General features: G+C 27.9%; 1 protein-coding gene across 1 annotated transcript; it reads left to right on the top strand.

The window, feature by feature from the left end:
• Positions 1-158: 158 nt before the first annotated feature.
• LOC132943764 (death-associated inhibitor of apoptosis 1-like) lies at positions 159-11,962 on the top strand. The gene is made up of 6 exons (XM_061012854.1): positions 159-254; positions 5,293-5,713; positions 6,638-6,871; positions 6,937-7,124; positions 7,193-7,269; positions 11,181-11,962. Exons 2-6 carry the CDS (start codon positions 5,293-5,295, stop codon positions 11,662-11,664), a joined length of 1,404 nt encoding a protein of 467 aa, XP_060868837.1. The 5' UTR covers positions 159-254; the 3' UTR covers positions 11,665-11,962.
• The last annotated feature ends 5,258 nt before the right edge of the window (positions 11,963-17,220 follow it).

Below are 17,220 nucleotides of genomic sequence, written 5' to 3'. Positions count from 1 at the left end.
TCATTCGATTTTTTCGGTCCGCTCGAGTCGGTCCGTCCTGCCTTCATTCTGTTCCCAGTGACATAACAACATCCGTGCCGAAAACGACAGCTGCTACCTAAACCGTCTTGGATCAGTGACGTATCGACGTTTCAAATCCGAGGGAAAAACGTCCGAGACACATATTTTACGTCGCTCCTCCTCGTCCACCGTCACACTTGTTTCAACACGCTGTATTTTCGACATCACGAGTCAGGAAAAACGCAGCACACAAGGTAGTATGGTGTTTTCTTTATTTTTTCTTTTTTTTATTATATCTTCCGCATGTTTATGAACGATAGTATACAGGATGTACCGGGAAGGCCTTACAGATGAACTATCTCTTGTTCAAATCAATATTTTTAAATCTTTTTTTTATACATATAATTTGTAGTCACCAGTGCTACAGGTATAATAAAAAATAAAATAATTTTTTTTTTAGTGAGAAAAATAAAAATTCTTAATTTGATTTCAATTGTTTTGGAAAAATTCAAAATATTATATTATTTTTAAGAATTTCCCGACACGAGTATATTTCTTAAATTTTTTACTAATCATAGGTATTATAATTTTCGCAATTTATTTCACACCTTTAAGTATCGTAATTTCTTTCCGATTAGGCCTACCTGGTACCTGTAGCTGTTTCCCGCTGTTTCCGCCATTCCGTCTCTTTCGTTTATCGGGACGACATCGATCGGCTAGGTGCCTACTGTTTTCCTCGTCGTTTTGCCGCGCGAAAAACGGTTGGCACCACCCATTTACGTAACCATAATAGGTAGTCTATAAGTTGTTAGGGATATTGCGTGACCGCCGTAAAAGGCGTCCCATCTGGTCATCACTCTATCATGGCCATGTGGACAACTGTTTCCGCCACCTTGCCGTCCTCGACAAAACCGGTGGGCCCCCACAATTCGCCGGTGTTTTAATAATTGGGTTAGGTTAGGTCAAGAGCTACAGTTATCGTGTGGGCAGGGCGCGGGTGAGAGGCGGTAGACAGTTCACTTTGCCCGCACCATGGAATTTGCCAAATCATACGCGTTCTGGTTCATGGTTTTCGATGCGACGCATGCCTTGAGTAAATACCGGAAACGGATGTTTTTACGTTTCCGTTACACCTATCAGAATAGTCATGGATCTTTTATCTTGTGCTATAATATAATATTATAAATATAATAATTATATGACATCCATACTATAAGAAATAAAATGTATGCTCAACATAAACCGTGTTTTCGTCCTAGTTCACGCATGTGCATCGCCTTGTTCATGCTGCATTTATTTGCATATGATTAAATGTATACGTGTGACGTCGCTCTGTTTTTATTGTTGGTTGCATATATGATTTTTACTTTGCCTTTCAAAAAAAAAGCGCAGTCTTATCGTGGGGGATACTGTCTTTTTGTTATGATATATAATATTATGATGTGTATTATAATAAAATTAGGGACCTGGTTTATATGCAAATGCAAATACGTATTGGAATAAGCTTTTTGAAATCTGATAAGAACTGTCTCCGATTTAGATCATTCTTATTAAAATAACACGAATTTTATTTTGCATTTTTTGCACATTTCAACGTTTTTACCTATTAAATATATATTTGATGCATATTTGTAGCATTATAGTGCAAATTATTATTTATAGCACATATATATATATTTGTTTTTGTCGTATTTTCACGTTCACAGCTACATAATATCAATAATATTACGACCAATCTTATTTGCCAAAAAAATATAACATACTCATATGTGACATATATATATGGCTTGGTTCAAGAAGGATGAATGTCACATTTAGGCAAAATTGAGATTATTTGACCAATGTCATTTAAATTTGCCTATGTCACTTGTGTTAAGGATCAATATCTCTTATGCTTTATGACAAATTTAGATTTGACGTTGGCCTATTTGATAATAATCGATTTATTATAGCCCTATGTCGACATTAGCCACATATTATCTATTGCCATGCCATTGGCCATTTTGAAATCAATTAATAAAGTTATTAAATGTAGAAGTTACTAACATTATGCTAAATTGAATATTATGATAAGGTTTTCATAAAAAAATCAAGTTCTTTAATAATTAAAAATTGTTTATTTTAAATTTTAGTTTTTGACCAATGCCAATATCAAACCAAAGTAATTTTATTATTTTTTCTGGGGCGCCCATGTCAAAGTAAAACGTACATATTTATACATAAAAAATAAAATGAGAGTCATAAAAACAAATTTAATTAAGTAACAGAATTTTTAGAGTTCCAACATAAAATTTAAGATTTTTACGTAAATTTTAAAAATTGGCCAATTTAATATTTTAAATTCCTGAACATTGTCAAAATATGACATTGGCCCTTCTAGAATATATAATAATATGATATCCATAGGATAAGAAATAAGAGGTATGCTCAACACGAACCATGTTTTCATCCTAGGTCGCGAATGTACATTGCCTATGCTTCATTGCATAAAATTAAATGTATACACGTGACGTCACCCTGTTTTTATTGTTGGTTGCATTTATTATAAATATTATACATTGCTCTCGAAAAAATAAGCGCAGTCTTATCATTGAGGATACTGTCTTCTTATTCCTTGTACTATGATGATAATAACAATAATATATTATGATGTGTATTATAAGAGAACGCCACGTCGTACCCGCATGTGTTGTCTCTGTCTTACAAACGCGTGTATAATAAATGTAAATCAAAAATGCTCATAAGTCACTTAAAAACTGAATTATCGTAAAAAAAAACTTTCAACAAAACACAGATAATGTTCTTACCATCAAGTTTCATAATAGGTCACTCTAATTTTTAAGTTAACGGCATAAAACGTAATTATGAGCGTAAATTTGGTATGTTACATGTTTGTAAAACGGAGACAATATATGCGGGTGTGGCGTCCTCTTAGTTGTCGATACTCAATTGAACATGGGCAAAGAGCTCGTTTCCGACCCGTTACCTATTTACCTATATTATTGGGCTATTGTCGATTGTTTGCCGTAATGTCGTATCCACACGATTATTGACGGCCTTGTTTGTGCTCGTGACGATGTCTCGTCGACAATGCCATTATAATATAATTATTGTGTGATTGGTTGTAGGTATGTTTTCCTGTTTCTGCTCATTAGGCTAATGGGTTTTAGGCGACGCCGCGACGGACGCTAAAACTTGGTTTGTCTGTCTAGACAAAAAAAAACAATATTGATTAATGTTCTTATCAGCTAAGGCCAGCGACTTGTTTCTATTGTTGTTGTTACTTGTTATTATGCTACTGTCTGTGGTTCTGATAGTTATACCATAGAATACTATAATACTAGTACAATAACAATAATAATATAATACTAGTATTCTATGGTTATACGCTCTGAAGGTCTTTACAATATGAAATGTTTTACTGGATAAAGCATCAATGCATCGTAATATTTTAGTTATAAACGAAATAGGCATAGGTTTAAGCATAGGCATAGACAAAACCTACCTACCAAAAAATGTAAACCAAAAACAAATAACAAATTACAATTATGTATAATATCATATATGGTAATTTTATAGTGATTAATTAATTTGTTTATAATTAAAATTACACATTCATTTTTATTAGTTGGCCTTATTATTTTAAGTTCAAACAGTTTTTGTTTAGTAAAATAGGTAAATAAAAGTTATTGTTTGACATTATGTTGTTTACTTTTTAACTGAGCAAGCTTGACATTTCTTATATTTATCCTTTATTCCCGTACAATATTCATTTTTATTTTATTTTTAAATAATTGATAACGACTCACAGTCATCGGTTCGGTTCATAGAAAATTTCAAAAAAATTGTGTTCTACGCGATCACCTGTTTCCAGTACAGTCGTCCTATTGCGTCATCTGGTTTCCAAGTGGGTCCCACCCCACTGTGTCTCCTCTTGGATAATGGGGTAGTATCATGTATATAGTGATATAAACATAGATAAATAGATCACATGATCTCCCTACTACCCACTTGTGATGAGCATTGATAAAGATCATGAGGTCGTATTAATGAACAAATACAGAAACAAAATATAATATATAAGGTGATTCAGCAACCATGCACATTGTTTTTTTTCAATAATGCAGTTGTTTTTCAAAATCTGACTTTTAGCATTTTTAAATATGCCTACTTGAAGAAAATATTTTCAATTTGTTGAGATTTTTTATACTAAATGAGTGTCCTGCGGAGAGACAATTTTAAATTCAATTATGAGCTAGTTAATAAGTTCAAATAAGAACTTGGTGAATCACCCTGTATATACGATTGTTTACTAATATTATTTACATTTTATAGCCATGTCATTTATATGACCTGCATTGATAATAGGCTATTAAAAAATCAATGGTTATACTTTTTAGTTTATTATATTTTATAAGTTACAAACATATTATTTATTATATATTAACTTATATATTATTTACTTATAAACTGTGTGAAATTTAAAAATTAAACTTAGGTAGTTCTTTTAATTTTTCCTTTAGTGACAGCTTATATTTTAATCAAACATTATTAACTCCATTGTATTCTTCTTTAATATTATTATTGCTGTTTTATTCCAATGTTTTTGTTGCATAATTTGAGTGATTTTTTAATCAATAATCAGTCAATATTTCATGGAATATTTGTAATTTAAATGTTTATCTTTGAAAACAACTAAAAACCTTATGTATTTGTTTTTCATATAGCATTAAATAACATCATTCTAATTGTTATTTGGTAAAGCAATGTTTACATTTTTAATTTGCAACCAGACTATTGATTTCAAATTCTCAAGGACATTTTGATGTGCAATTAATTTAATATTAGACAAAATATTTATTAATTATGAATATACATTTTTTAAGTTTGGATTGATGGAGTGTTTGAAGTGTTAACTAAAAATAGATCAAGTCACTTTATATTCCCTTCAAACCCTCCAGTCTATACTTTAAATTATTATTATTCATAAGCCATTGGTGCAATATTAGATTTATACATTACAATTACATTTTCAGAATAGTCTTGTGGTTTATACAGAGTACATAACTCTGCCCACTCTGCCATCACCATAGAAACAATGCCTAGGTTCTGAAACACACTGTACAACCAGTTTTTCCATAAATCATTATCTCCTATATTTAGTAATGTTCAGTTCATAAATATTAAAATAATCATTATGTAGTATAACAAATAGTATATTTTTATGAAGTACATTTATTTATTTATTTTTTAAATGTAGACACTAATTTATATTTATGTTTTTCTTTACAGATGGCTACACCCCCTAATGATAAACCTGTATCACAGACGTTAGCAACTACTTTAAAAATTGAGAAAAATATCATTCGGTCAAACGGATATCCAATCATTTTGAATACTTCATATCCTATAAATGAATCTGTTTTTGATAATCCACTTCAGCCAATATCTAGACCAACGTCTGTTGAGGAAATACCTTCTTGGGATTTGAGCATATACGAAAATCGCTTAAAAACATTTGCTGGAGAATGGATATTACAATTTATAACCCCTACCCAAATGGCCAAAGCTGGATTTTATTACATTGGCCCACAAGATCGTGTTAGATGTATGTTTTGTTCTTTAGAACTCGATTATTGGAAACATGGTGAAGATCCAGTTGGTGAACATAAAAAACGGTCTCCACATTGTGCATTTTTTAATGACTCTTCTGGTAATTATAAAATACCAAAATTTAATACTTTTGTAATCTGATATGAAATTTAAGTTAGTTTTAAGATCAATATTTTGTGTATTTAATTATATAAATTTAACTGTACAACAATCATATAAAAGAGAGAACTACTCAATTCATTGAGTGATAATATCTAGTTAATTGCAAAAAGTTGCAATGCTGTTGTAAGCTAGAATGCTATTAGGATATTAGGATCAACTCTTAATACTTTTATTTTATAATAAAATAAGACACCTACTTAAACTTGTTGCCTAATGCTTATATGAGTTTTACTCTATACTGCTTTATTCACGAAAAACATGAAATATCTAATTATTGAATGTTAAGCATGTTAAAATTGGAGTACTTTGTATGATTTCGGTATACCTAATGATAGGTCATGAGCTAACAAATCTTTGATGTTATAATTATCAGTTAATGAAACAAATAAGGACAATTCCATCTGAATGTTGCTTCTTATTTCACATTAAAATAGTCAGATGATAAGTATATCCATATTATAGATATTGCAGCAGGTACTAGATTTGTGTCCTGGTTAATTAATTAATTCTTTGGAATACATAGTTTCATTTACGGATTTGGATCTAAAAGAATCTAGACTTTAGGGCTTGATTAGGATGAATCAAATATTACAAAGAAAACTTCATAAAACATTTAAAAAGGAAAATAATATGGTTAGTGAAATTAATGTATAAATTATATATTAAATCTATAAGTAAATTATTAATAAATATAAAATGGATTGATTAGTTTTTATTTTAATAATAATAATGTAAACGTCAAGGACATTCAATTCTTTTTAAAAATATAAATATATAGATAAAAAAAATGTATTACATCAGTATTCAGTACTACCTACTGCATATTGCTTAAAAAACCTGATTATTTTAATTGTATTTTTAGCTGGTTATGATGTGTGTGGTATTTATGCGTCGGGTCCTGCTGATGTCCGTTCTAACATTGAGTCACCCAAGTTACAAGATGTTTTAGAATCTGTTGGTATTCTGCAAAAAATTAAAGAACCTATGCACAAAGATTTTGCCACCTTAGAAGCACGCTTGGAATCCTTTGAAAATTGTTTGATACCATTAAAACAGAATATTCAAACTCTATGTGAAGCGGGATTGTATTATCAAGGTAATATGATAATATTTTACTATACTAGTTAATTTCTCATATTAATGTCGTTTTAATTTGTTTAGGCACTGGTACAAATGACTATATGTCATGTTATTACTGTGGTCAAGGTCTTATTGACTGGAAAGATAACGATGAACCATGGACAGAACATGCCAAATGGTCAAAAACTTGTAATTATGTGTTGTTGAATAAAGGGAAAAACTTTGTTGACGAAGCATATGGTGTTGAAAGCACAAAATTAAACGCAACGGTAATTTAAAAGTTTTGTCAATCACTGTGGATGCAATATTGAAAATTAACCTTAAAATTATCTTATAGGAGTTACGCAAATGGATTGCTGAACATAAGGATACGTCTATCACTGAAAATAATATGAAAGTAAATTCGACAAAAAAGTATGTTTATTGAATAATCAGTCTAATTATCTAAGGGAACTCGATACCGTGACTTTCTGTTTTTGTCGAACACACGCGCGACATAGGGTTCTAGACGGGTTCTTTACCAAACATACCAATTGACTTGGGCATCATCCGATTGCGTCCCGTTTTAACCTTTTATACCTTTTCAGTATGTCGATTGCGTCCACAAGTCGGATAGGTAAAATTATTTTTGCTTACCTTTTTATGTTCCGATTGTGTCCTTTTTTTTTACTAAATTACTCAATATTTTAATATGATTTTAGTAATGACTATTGAATACATTCGTAGTTTTAAGATTGATATATTGGAAAACGAATAGTCATAACTAGTAATTATTTTTTGATTATTAAATAATTTAAATAATACATTTCTAATCAGTGTTATAAAATAATAATAATACAAAAACCAATAAAATTAAGTCCAAATATGTAGGAATAAATAATTTAAATAATAGATTTCTAGTTAGTGAATACGTCATTTAAAAAAAGGATTTTTAAGTGAAATAGTTTTAAGCTACTGTAAAGGAGTTATAATTTTATTATTTAAATTGTTTATTTGTTTATCAATAAATTCCTGTTTTTTCAAATACTTTGCTATGTGTTTAACAGGTATTAAATTATGGCTTGACGTTATTTTTATGTATGTATCTGTTTGACATTGTTTTAAAATATTTAGAAATTGATGAATATTGGGATGCGATGTGTAGAAAAAAGAGTTAAATTTCGAATGAAAGCTTTCGCAAGCATTAGTAGTACGCTGCATACTGCTGCTCATTTCAGCCCACATTTCAGGCAGAAAATGTGAATTTGAATCAATATAGTAATCAATTAAATAATCAGTAAATTTTCTGAGATTTTCATTTAAAGGCTGAATGGAAGATAACTCATAAGCATAGAATTCCCCTATCATATCAGGATTTAGATAAGGCAATCCAAAAATATATTTTAAAAATGATCCTACTTCACTGGATTTATTATTGTACTCTGAGGTCAATCCAAGTTCTTGGATCTTACGCCACCATGATTGGCCCAAATGAAAATGACATCCTTATATTTTTATTAATGGCCAAACTATATTAGCTGCTTTATGAATAGAAGATTCAAAATCAACGTGAATTACTTCAGGATTAAAATTTAAATCAATTTTGGAACATTTGTTAATTAAGCCTCTAAATGCATTTTCATAAGCGTTACATTCTTTACTTTTGAGTAAAAAAAAAGCAAGAGGAATATAATATTCATTCAACATACCATGAATAGTAAATAACTGTAAGTAATATTTTGTACTACAACGGAATGTACCGTCTACGAATATTTCTTTGACTAAGTTTAATGCTTGTAAGTTACTAGTACACAAAAACATGATGATATTATTTATTCTATCATTAATTAGTACAAATGGTTCACCTTGAATAGTTGTTATGTTTAACAATTCGATTGTTTCATGTACTTCTTGTATATTTTTTGGTAGAGTTGGTAATATCTTTCTTCTGGCCATATAAATTCCTCTGCGTATACATGAAATATCATCAGTTGTCAAATCATCGACTCCTTAAAAAAAAAACAAATCGTTCTAAATTAATTTACTCGAAAAATAAACTACTTGACTTAGATAAATATTTTCATTATTAATATAAATTAATTAAATAAATTAATAATTTTAAAATATTTTTTAGAACAAAAGTTGTTTCATCTGTCAGATCTTTTTGTTACGCCCTGTATACTATATTTGCTAAATAATTAATTTTATATTAGAATTAAAAATTACTATTCTGCTTACCGTCTCTGTTTATTTGACTATATATCAACGTTGCCGGCCTTAAAGTTATATCTTCTGTTGCTTTACGTTTTAAATTATTTCGAATATTTTGTCTTTTTAATAGTTCAGAGGAATCCGGCTCGTGACAATGATTAGTTAGTTAACTTTCATTTTCTAACAATAGTTATCCACTTCTCTTAAAATAACATTTGCATTTTTTATTTGTGCAACTTCAACGCTCGACATCATTGGCCAACATTTTGTGAAAACGATACTTAAACTTATCAATAAATTTGATTTCTTTATTTTTTTCACTTATACTTTGACTAATATTTTGAGTATTCATTTTGAATTTTCAATATAAACAATAAACTTTAAAGTAGGTATCTCTCGACTCTAAGGCACTTGTCGTACTAAATCGCTACGTGATCGTAAATCGATAAAAGTATACCAGCCTAAAGATAAAATGTTCGTAAAATCATCAAGTAAAAACCAATTCGTGTTTAAATATACCTGCACACCATATATATGACAAAAATATTAGATTTAATATGTCAATTTATGTGTCACATACCTACTATACCTGTTTACCTACTGGCTACTATACAATAGAACGCAATCGGAACACGGAAAAGGTGGGCAAAAAATCGTTTACCTGCATCTGGGACGCAATCGACAAACTCCAATTGACTTTATGAAGCGATAAGAATTTAAAAAACAGATTTGAATTTGTCGTCAAGTCTACTTGAAATCGACTTTCCCACATTTTTGATTTTTTGATTTTGACTTCGCCAAAAATTTAAATACGACAGTTTTTAAATATTTTTTTAATATGACATTTTTAGGAATTTAGGGGATAATTTAAAAAATGTGGGAAAGTCAATTTCAAGTAGACGTGACGACGAATTCAAATTTATTTTTAGAATTCTTATCGCTTCATTATATCAATTGGTATGTTTGTCCAAAAACACGTCTAAAATACTATGTCTCGCGTGTGTTAGATAAAAACAGGAAATCACGGTATAGGAAAAGCATTTTTTGATTTCAATGCATTTTCAATATTGTTTGTTCAATAAATCTGAAAACTAGAAATTTGAATCCAGTTAAATATTTAATTTAAGTCATTAAAATGTATGATTATATTATATTCCGACATTTATATTTTTATTTATTAAAATATAAATTTCGTATTTTTAAATTTATTTTAATCAGAATTCACGTTGTCTGTCAACGTTATACACCTAGGTATTACACCTTGAATTGCATATTATGTGTACAACTTAAGTTAATTAGTTAAAGGAGCATATAACACATAAAAAAATGTTATATTAAATGATTTGGTGAAAATCCGATGTAAAAAAAAATTATTACTTTAAGAAATGTAGAATAGCCGCGTGCGTGACATCATTGGGCCCGGCTCATCGTAATTGTTTATTTTATACGTGTAAAAGTTCCTCGCTTCACACAACGATTTACCAATCTAAACATTTTATTTTTATACGTATAAATGTATGATTTTGTGTGTTTAAGACGATAAAAGTATCAGTCTAATATAGTTCAATATAAGTTTAGTTTTTTAAATATTAATAATACTTTAAAGTGATATTTTTTGTTAAACGGCGCGTCATGATCAGTGTTGGGAATTATCTAGATAAAATTGTTTATTTAATTATCTTACCTAGATAAAAAATAATTAAATCATCTAATTATCTCATCTAGATAAATGTAATGGTTATCTGTGGTAATTTATCTAGATAAATAATATAATAATAAGAATATTTTTAAATACTGAAATAGTCAATAATTTACGAGAACCGAGTAGTGATTACAAATTCCAATATTATTATAGTTAAAAAAATGAAATGTTTGCTGAAATATTGTAAGTTTTTTTTCAATTGCTCATAACTTATTGAATAATGAGAGTAGAAACGTAAAACCTATACATTATTCTTAGAATTAAACATTCTTTCAAATTAATTTTTTTTTGTGTTGTGTGCTCCTTTAAAGATTTTAATGCAATCAAATTTTTTGGATCATATTCGTAAAATTAATTTTCGTTGCTTGTAACTAATTTAATATTTGAATTTTGATTTTTATATTTATTGTTTTTTTTTGTTTTGATTGAATAGAAAACTTGATCAGTCAAACATTTCCAACATAGGTCAAATCAAAATAACATCTGTGGAAAACTTACTGTTTTGTCAAAAGCAAGATCCCAATACAATGCCAGATTCTATGCTGTGCAAGATTTGCTATAAAGAAGAAATGAAAGTCGCTTGTATCCCTTGCGGCCATATTGTCGCCTGCATTCAATGCGCTTTAACACTCACACATTGTGCTATGTGTAGACAGCCATTGTGTATGCTAATGAGAGTACACTTATCAATGGATGAAGAAAAAGTTAAAGATGTCGAACAGTTACCATGCAGTTCATCACAGTGTTTGGATGTACAAGCAGACCCAATGCTTTGCAAAGTATGCCATAAAGAAGAAATGGCAGCGGTATTTATACCCTGTAGACATGTTTATGCCTGCTTCAAATGCGGTGCAGATATGAACGAGTGCCCGGCGTGTAAAGAAAGTATCTGTTGCACTATTCAAGTGTACTTATAAGGCTTATAAAATCAGTGCGACATTGTGTGGTGAAAACCATATTATTATTAAATTTCAATTTGTATAATTAATTTCAGTTTTAACAACTTAATTTATAATGAAATATAATACACATCAAAGTGGGATAAATCTTGCTATGCTGTTGTGTTGTCAGTATTTATAATATTCTGCAATGCACAAGGTTCATAGTTTATTTTGTGACTGATAACCTTAAAAGATGTTACACAACAATAATTATCACTATCATAACATAGTAATTACGATGCACAATTATGTTATTTTTTTATATAAAAGTAGGTACTTTGACATATAATTTATCATCTGGGTTATTATATTCAACATACAATACAAAATACAAAATACATTACATTATATTCAAACATGCACAAATAAAACAAACATACATTGAAATAATTTTAATCTATTTATTTATTTATTTATTTCCAATTATTACCATAGCTTATTAATACTCAACTAACTACCTATCTTACATTCAAAATATAATTGGAATTTATTCTGTTATAAACTATATAATTTTTATTCTTATTCTTATTATTATTAGGTATTATAATTGTAGAGCTGCCTTAAGCAGTGGCGCCGAGGCCCGAGGTCCTTCAAAAATGGTGGTTCAAAATATCATCTTAGTTTAGAACCTACCACCCACACACCCAATGGACCAATAACCAATAGTTAATACATTTTAACAAAATATAACATATAACTATATACGTATTAATGAAATTATTTTAATATAACATTAACAACAATGTACTATACATACATAATATTACTGATAAAACATAATAAAGCAGCAGCAAGTAGTATTCTCACTGTGGTGAATGAAAGTTAGCTATATTCACAATGTAAATTCATTCAATAAATTCATCAGTTTTAAAAATATAAAATCCTTTAAACCGATGAGACAAAGTTTAAAAATATAAAAGAAGTTAAGACATATAAGTATATAACATATTAATTTAAAAAATAAAATTCCATCAAACTTAATTAACAAACTAAAAATTAGGTTAGGTCATTTGTTATTACCCTTTTAAATAAATTATAATAGTAAATAGGTAGACAATTATACTATGGAAACATTATTTTATATTTTTATAATTTTAATACCTTGCTAACACAACTTTACTTTATACATTTAAACATTTATGCTTTCATATTGAAGCATAAATAATAAATAAATGTTACTATTTTAGCAGTATAGGTTAGATTATGAATAATTTTATATATTTTGTATAATATACATTTTAATTTAATTATACAATCTTATTATAACATTACTACATTAGTGTTTCTTTTTTTATTTATTTAAAAGTTTAAGTTAGATTTTTTGATAATGTAGAACTCAAACTTGCAAATATATTAGTGACATCTTCATTGTTTATTTGAACATCTAATTCACATGTTATAATCATTAAATCTTCCAAACGATCTTGAGAAATAGTTGTACGTAAACGGTTTTTGAGAATTTTTAATTTTGAAAATGTTCTTTTGGGACTAGTACTGGATACAGGCAATGTACAAGCTATTTGTAAAGCTAAGTACAATGTTGGAAATATGCTTCCTAATCTAGAAGTATGGCAAACTTAAAATATATTGAGTATACTTTCTAAATTGTTCACTATTTTGTTTTTGTCTACAAATTGGCTCAGTTCTTCATCATTGCTTGATTCATTATCTTAGGCACTACCATCTTTTTTTAATTCAATATCTCCATGAAGAAAATTTAAATTGGAATGCATGGCAACGTCAAATTGAAAAAAAAAGTTTAGAGAATTGAATATACTCACTTCTTAAAACTTCAAATTGTATATGTTTGTTATATATTGTACAAAATACCTTAAAAACATCTTTTGGTAGTAATGATGGATCTTTTTTAATTTTTAGCAACCGATTTATTGAAATATATGAAATGTCTTTTAATGAACCCTGAGATGTTGAATTAAAACGGTTTTTAATTGCCGTTGAAGTTTCATCAAACAACAAAAAAACAAAAAAACATATTTATAAATAATCAATTTAAAAAAAAAATAATACAAGTTAATATAATTTTACATGAGTATTGTAATTTATAGATCCGTGGTTATGTAACAATCCATAAATACTACAAATTATGATGGTGTCTTGCACATTTCGATAACAAAATGCAGAATGATGAAGCGTCTAGTGTGTTCTCTTTAAAAATAATTGTAGGAATACGCTAAAATTTCTAAAAAATTAGTTTGGAAACTCCATAACCCCAAGTCGAACACTGGTATTATACCTATACAGTGTACTATCGATTATCCGCCGAACGAACTAGTTACATCATTTATGTACATAATCAAATGCAATTAACGTACGACCAGCGTTATCGGGTTATTAGTTAGCTCAAAAAATAAAAATAAAAGAGGTTCTCATTTAATTTTCATTAAATATTACAAAATATAACATTACAAGATTTACATAATTATAATTTAAGTTGTCAATAAAATTGTATTCGTAATGTCAAAAAACTTGAAAATTTAATACAAGACATCTAATATATTAATACAATGGCAGATGAAAAATATTAAAATTATATAATCACAATTTTTTTAATCATATTTAAAGTCTAGATCTTAACGAAATACGTAAAAATCACGAATTGCAAATTATTTTGAGTTAGAAATTCATAAAAATGTTTCTTTTTAAATTTAAGATTCCATATAAGTTTGTCTACCTTTATCAAAAAAAAAAAAAAATTCCTATAGAAAGTAAAATTACATTTTTATAAGCATACGAAGTTCAAATTTTTACAACATTGGATATTCACTCAATTTTTCAAGTAGCGATTTTCTTATTTTGTTGTTATTTAAAAACCAATAGGTAACTGTAGGCACTTGAAATTTATATCATATATTTAATTTATCAATTCCGATGGTTAGTAAAATTTTCAAAATATTTTGACTGTTTTCGAGCTGTTTAAAAACATTTTAAATTTTAAATTGTTTAGTTTTTTTTTCTATTAATGTCAATCAAATTTTATTTATTAGGTCAAAAAGCGAAAGAAATGAATACAAGGTTTCTAATATATTGTAACAACATTAGTTAAAAAATATTAAAAATACATAGGCACAATTTTTTTTTATAAGCATATTTATAAGCATTTTTTTATAAGCAAAGTTCGATTTTTGATAACATTTTAAATTTAAAATTAAAAAAATGATCTTGTAGTTAAAAATTTATAAAATGTTCAAGTTTTATAGCTAAAATTTAAAACAAGTTTCCACGTAAATAGGTTATATACAAATTAATTTATTCACAATAATATCATCAAAATATACTAAGTAATATCATAGGCTAACGCTCAGAATCGTTTTCCTTGTACAATAATATTATATCAATAAATTTCAATATAACACCATCACAATGACCCAATGTACAGCAGAGCGACACCCACTTACCCACTTTTTTTAATTATGTTATTATGTTATTCTACTATGTTTAGGATGTAGTTTTTCCGTGTTGGGTAAATGTAGTTACTGTTTTGTTGGTCTGCATGTATGTCTCTTCAATAACGATAGACCTTTTCAATTTTATATATATAAAATAATTGCGCCTTGTCCGTCCCATTTTTTGATATGGATCTATCGTTGGGGGTCCTAATACTGCTAGTGACGTAAGGCAAGTTGAATGAATTCAGAATAAGTTTTTACGTTTTGCTAGTTGTGTATTAAAAACTTCCTTCCCACCTCGTGATTACTACCTATATTTACTCACCAGTAGAAAATCTGCTTGGCCTTTTTCGTTGGTTGATTGAAGACAAACACCGCTGGTATTCGATTCATTGTTGAAGGACTGTTAAACAGCAAAGTTTCGCTAATATGCATTAAGGTACAATGTGGACCGTCATATATTTTAGTTTTAACTGTTTTTCTATTCAATTTTTATATATACTTAATTACTTTTATAATTTACTCTCAATACATATTAAAATATTAATATTAAATATTAAAAAGGGCCTCGCCTGTAAAAAAAAATTTTTTATATATTTTATTATACTTTTTTACAATTGTTTTGCTTTATGTGGTATGTATTTCATTTATTTACATATTATTTATTAATTTAACGATATAAGTACGAGTATATTATCTAACCAAGGCACTTGGTCACGTACTCACGTTGAATTATTGAATTAAATTCGTAATGGTAATTAGAAAATTTGAACTTTTGTGTTTAGTAAAATATGACATAATAGAAAAATATACAAATTTGGTTTTGATTGTTTCCTTGGTTTGCCATTCAACTGTACAAGTATACCGGTCATATCGAACCCCAAATTTTCATTATACTTTAAATAGTGCTTTAAATATGCAAATATTGTACATTAATCAATTTTCTCTTCTTTATTAATAAAAACGAACTAACAACATCATACTATTTTACAGGGCGTGAGAGTTTTTCCCGAAGCACATGCTTTTGCATGTACTAAAAACGCCTTGGCTCCGACTATTAATTGCATACAATTGTATTGAAGTACACAAGTACTAATAAATTAACAACGATGATGAAACCGCATTTCAAATTCACAACAAACTATAGTTGTAAATATTGTAATACAATATGCTGTTTGGTTATTTTAACAAAATTTAACACTCGATTCAAAGCAGAATATTTTGCTAAGTATTTTGATACATAAAATCGAATTTAGAACGAGTAGTTTATAAGTTATAAGTATTTAAAGTTTAGACAAACGGAGTAGATGACAAGTATTTTAACTTTAAACTCATAAACTACTTGTCCTAAATTCAATTTTTATGTATCAAAATACTTAGAAAAATATTCTGCTTTGGAAAATGAAATTAAAACTCTATGTTGTCATTCAAAAAAGTAAAAAACTTAAAAAAAATATAAGGATAAAAAATATTTAAAAATATGATTTTTTAATAAAAACATTGTTTTTTTAACAACTTGAAACTATGTAAAAAAATATTTTCAAAAACATTAATACTTTATGAGATAATAAGTGTTTTACGCTTAATAAATCACCCTGTATATACCTATCGAAATATCCTAGTTCTATAATATTATTACATAAGTCTGATACAGAACACTCATTATTATTGGAGTTTTAAAATAAATAATTTAACTATAATACAACTATAATAAAAACAAATAAAACAGGTTATTATAACAACTGCCGTGTAATATTAGGTACTGTAAATAAAAACAATACCTAGTGGTTGTAGAATAGTATTAATATGATTTTTTAACATAAACGTTGTTTTTTAACAACTTGAAACTATGTAAAAAAATATTTTCAAAAACATTAATAATTTTTGAGATAATGAGTGTTTTACACTTAATGAATCACCCTGTATATAAAACAGGTTATTATAACAACTGCCGTGTAATATTAGGTACTGTAAATAAAAAAAAATACCTAGTGATTGTAGAATAGTATTATAATAGTCAAACTTAGGTCGAGCTTTTTATTTAATCTCTGATTTTCGTTTTACAATCTCTTATACTAGTAGAATATTATTATTATTATTTACACAAAACTAATAACCCGCGGTC

This window comes from Metopolophium dirhodum, chromosome 4, assembly GCF_019925205.1.
Source record: "Metopolophium dirhodum isolate CAU chromosome 4, ASM1992520v1, whole genome shotgun sequence".
Taxonomy (NCBI): domain Eukaryota; kingdom Metazoa; phylum Arthropoda; class Insecta; order Hemiptera; family Aphididae; genus Metopolophium; species Metopolophium dirhodum.
This window is presented reverse-complemented; position numbering and strand designations above follow the sequence as displayed.

Coding starts and splice junctions, on each gene's coding strand:
- LOC132943764 (XM_061012854.1), top strand. CDS start 5,293: ATGGCTACACCCCCTAATGATAAACCTGTATCACAGACGTTAGCAACT. Junction 5,714..6,637: donor ATTTTTTAATGACTCTTCTG/GTAATTATAAAA, acceptor TTGTATTTTTAG/CTGGTTATGATGTGTGTGGT. Junction 6,872..6,936: donor AGCGGGATTGTATTATCAAG/GTAATATGATAA, acceptor TAATTTGTTTAG/GCACTGGTACAAATGACTAT.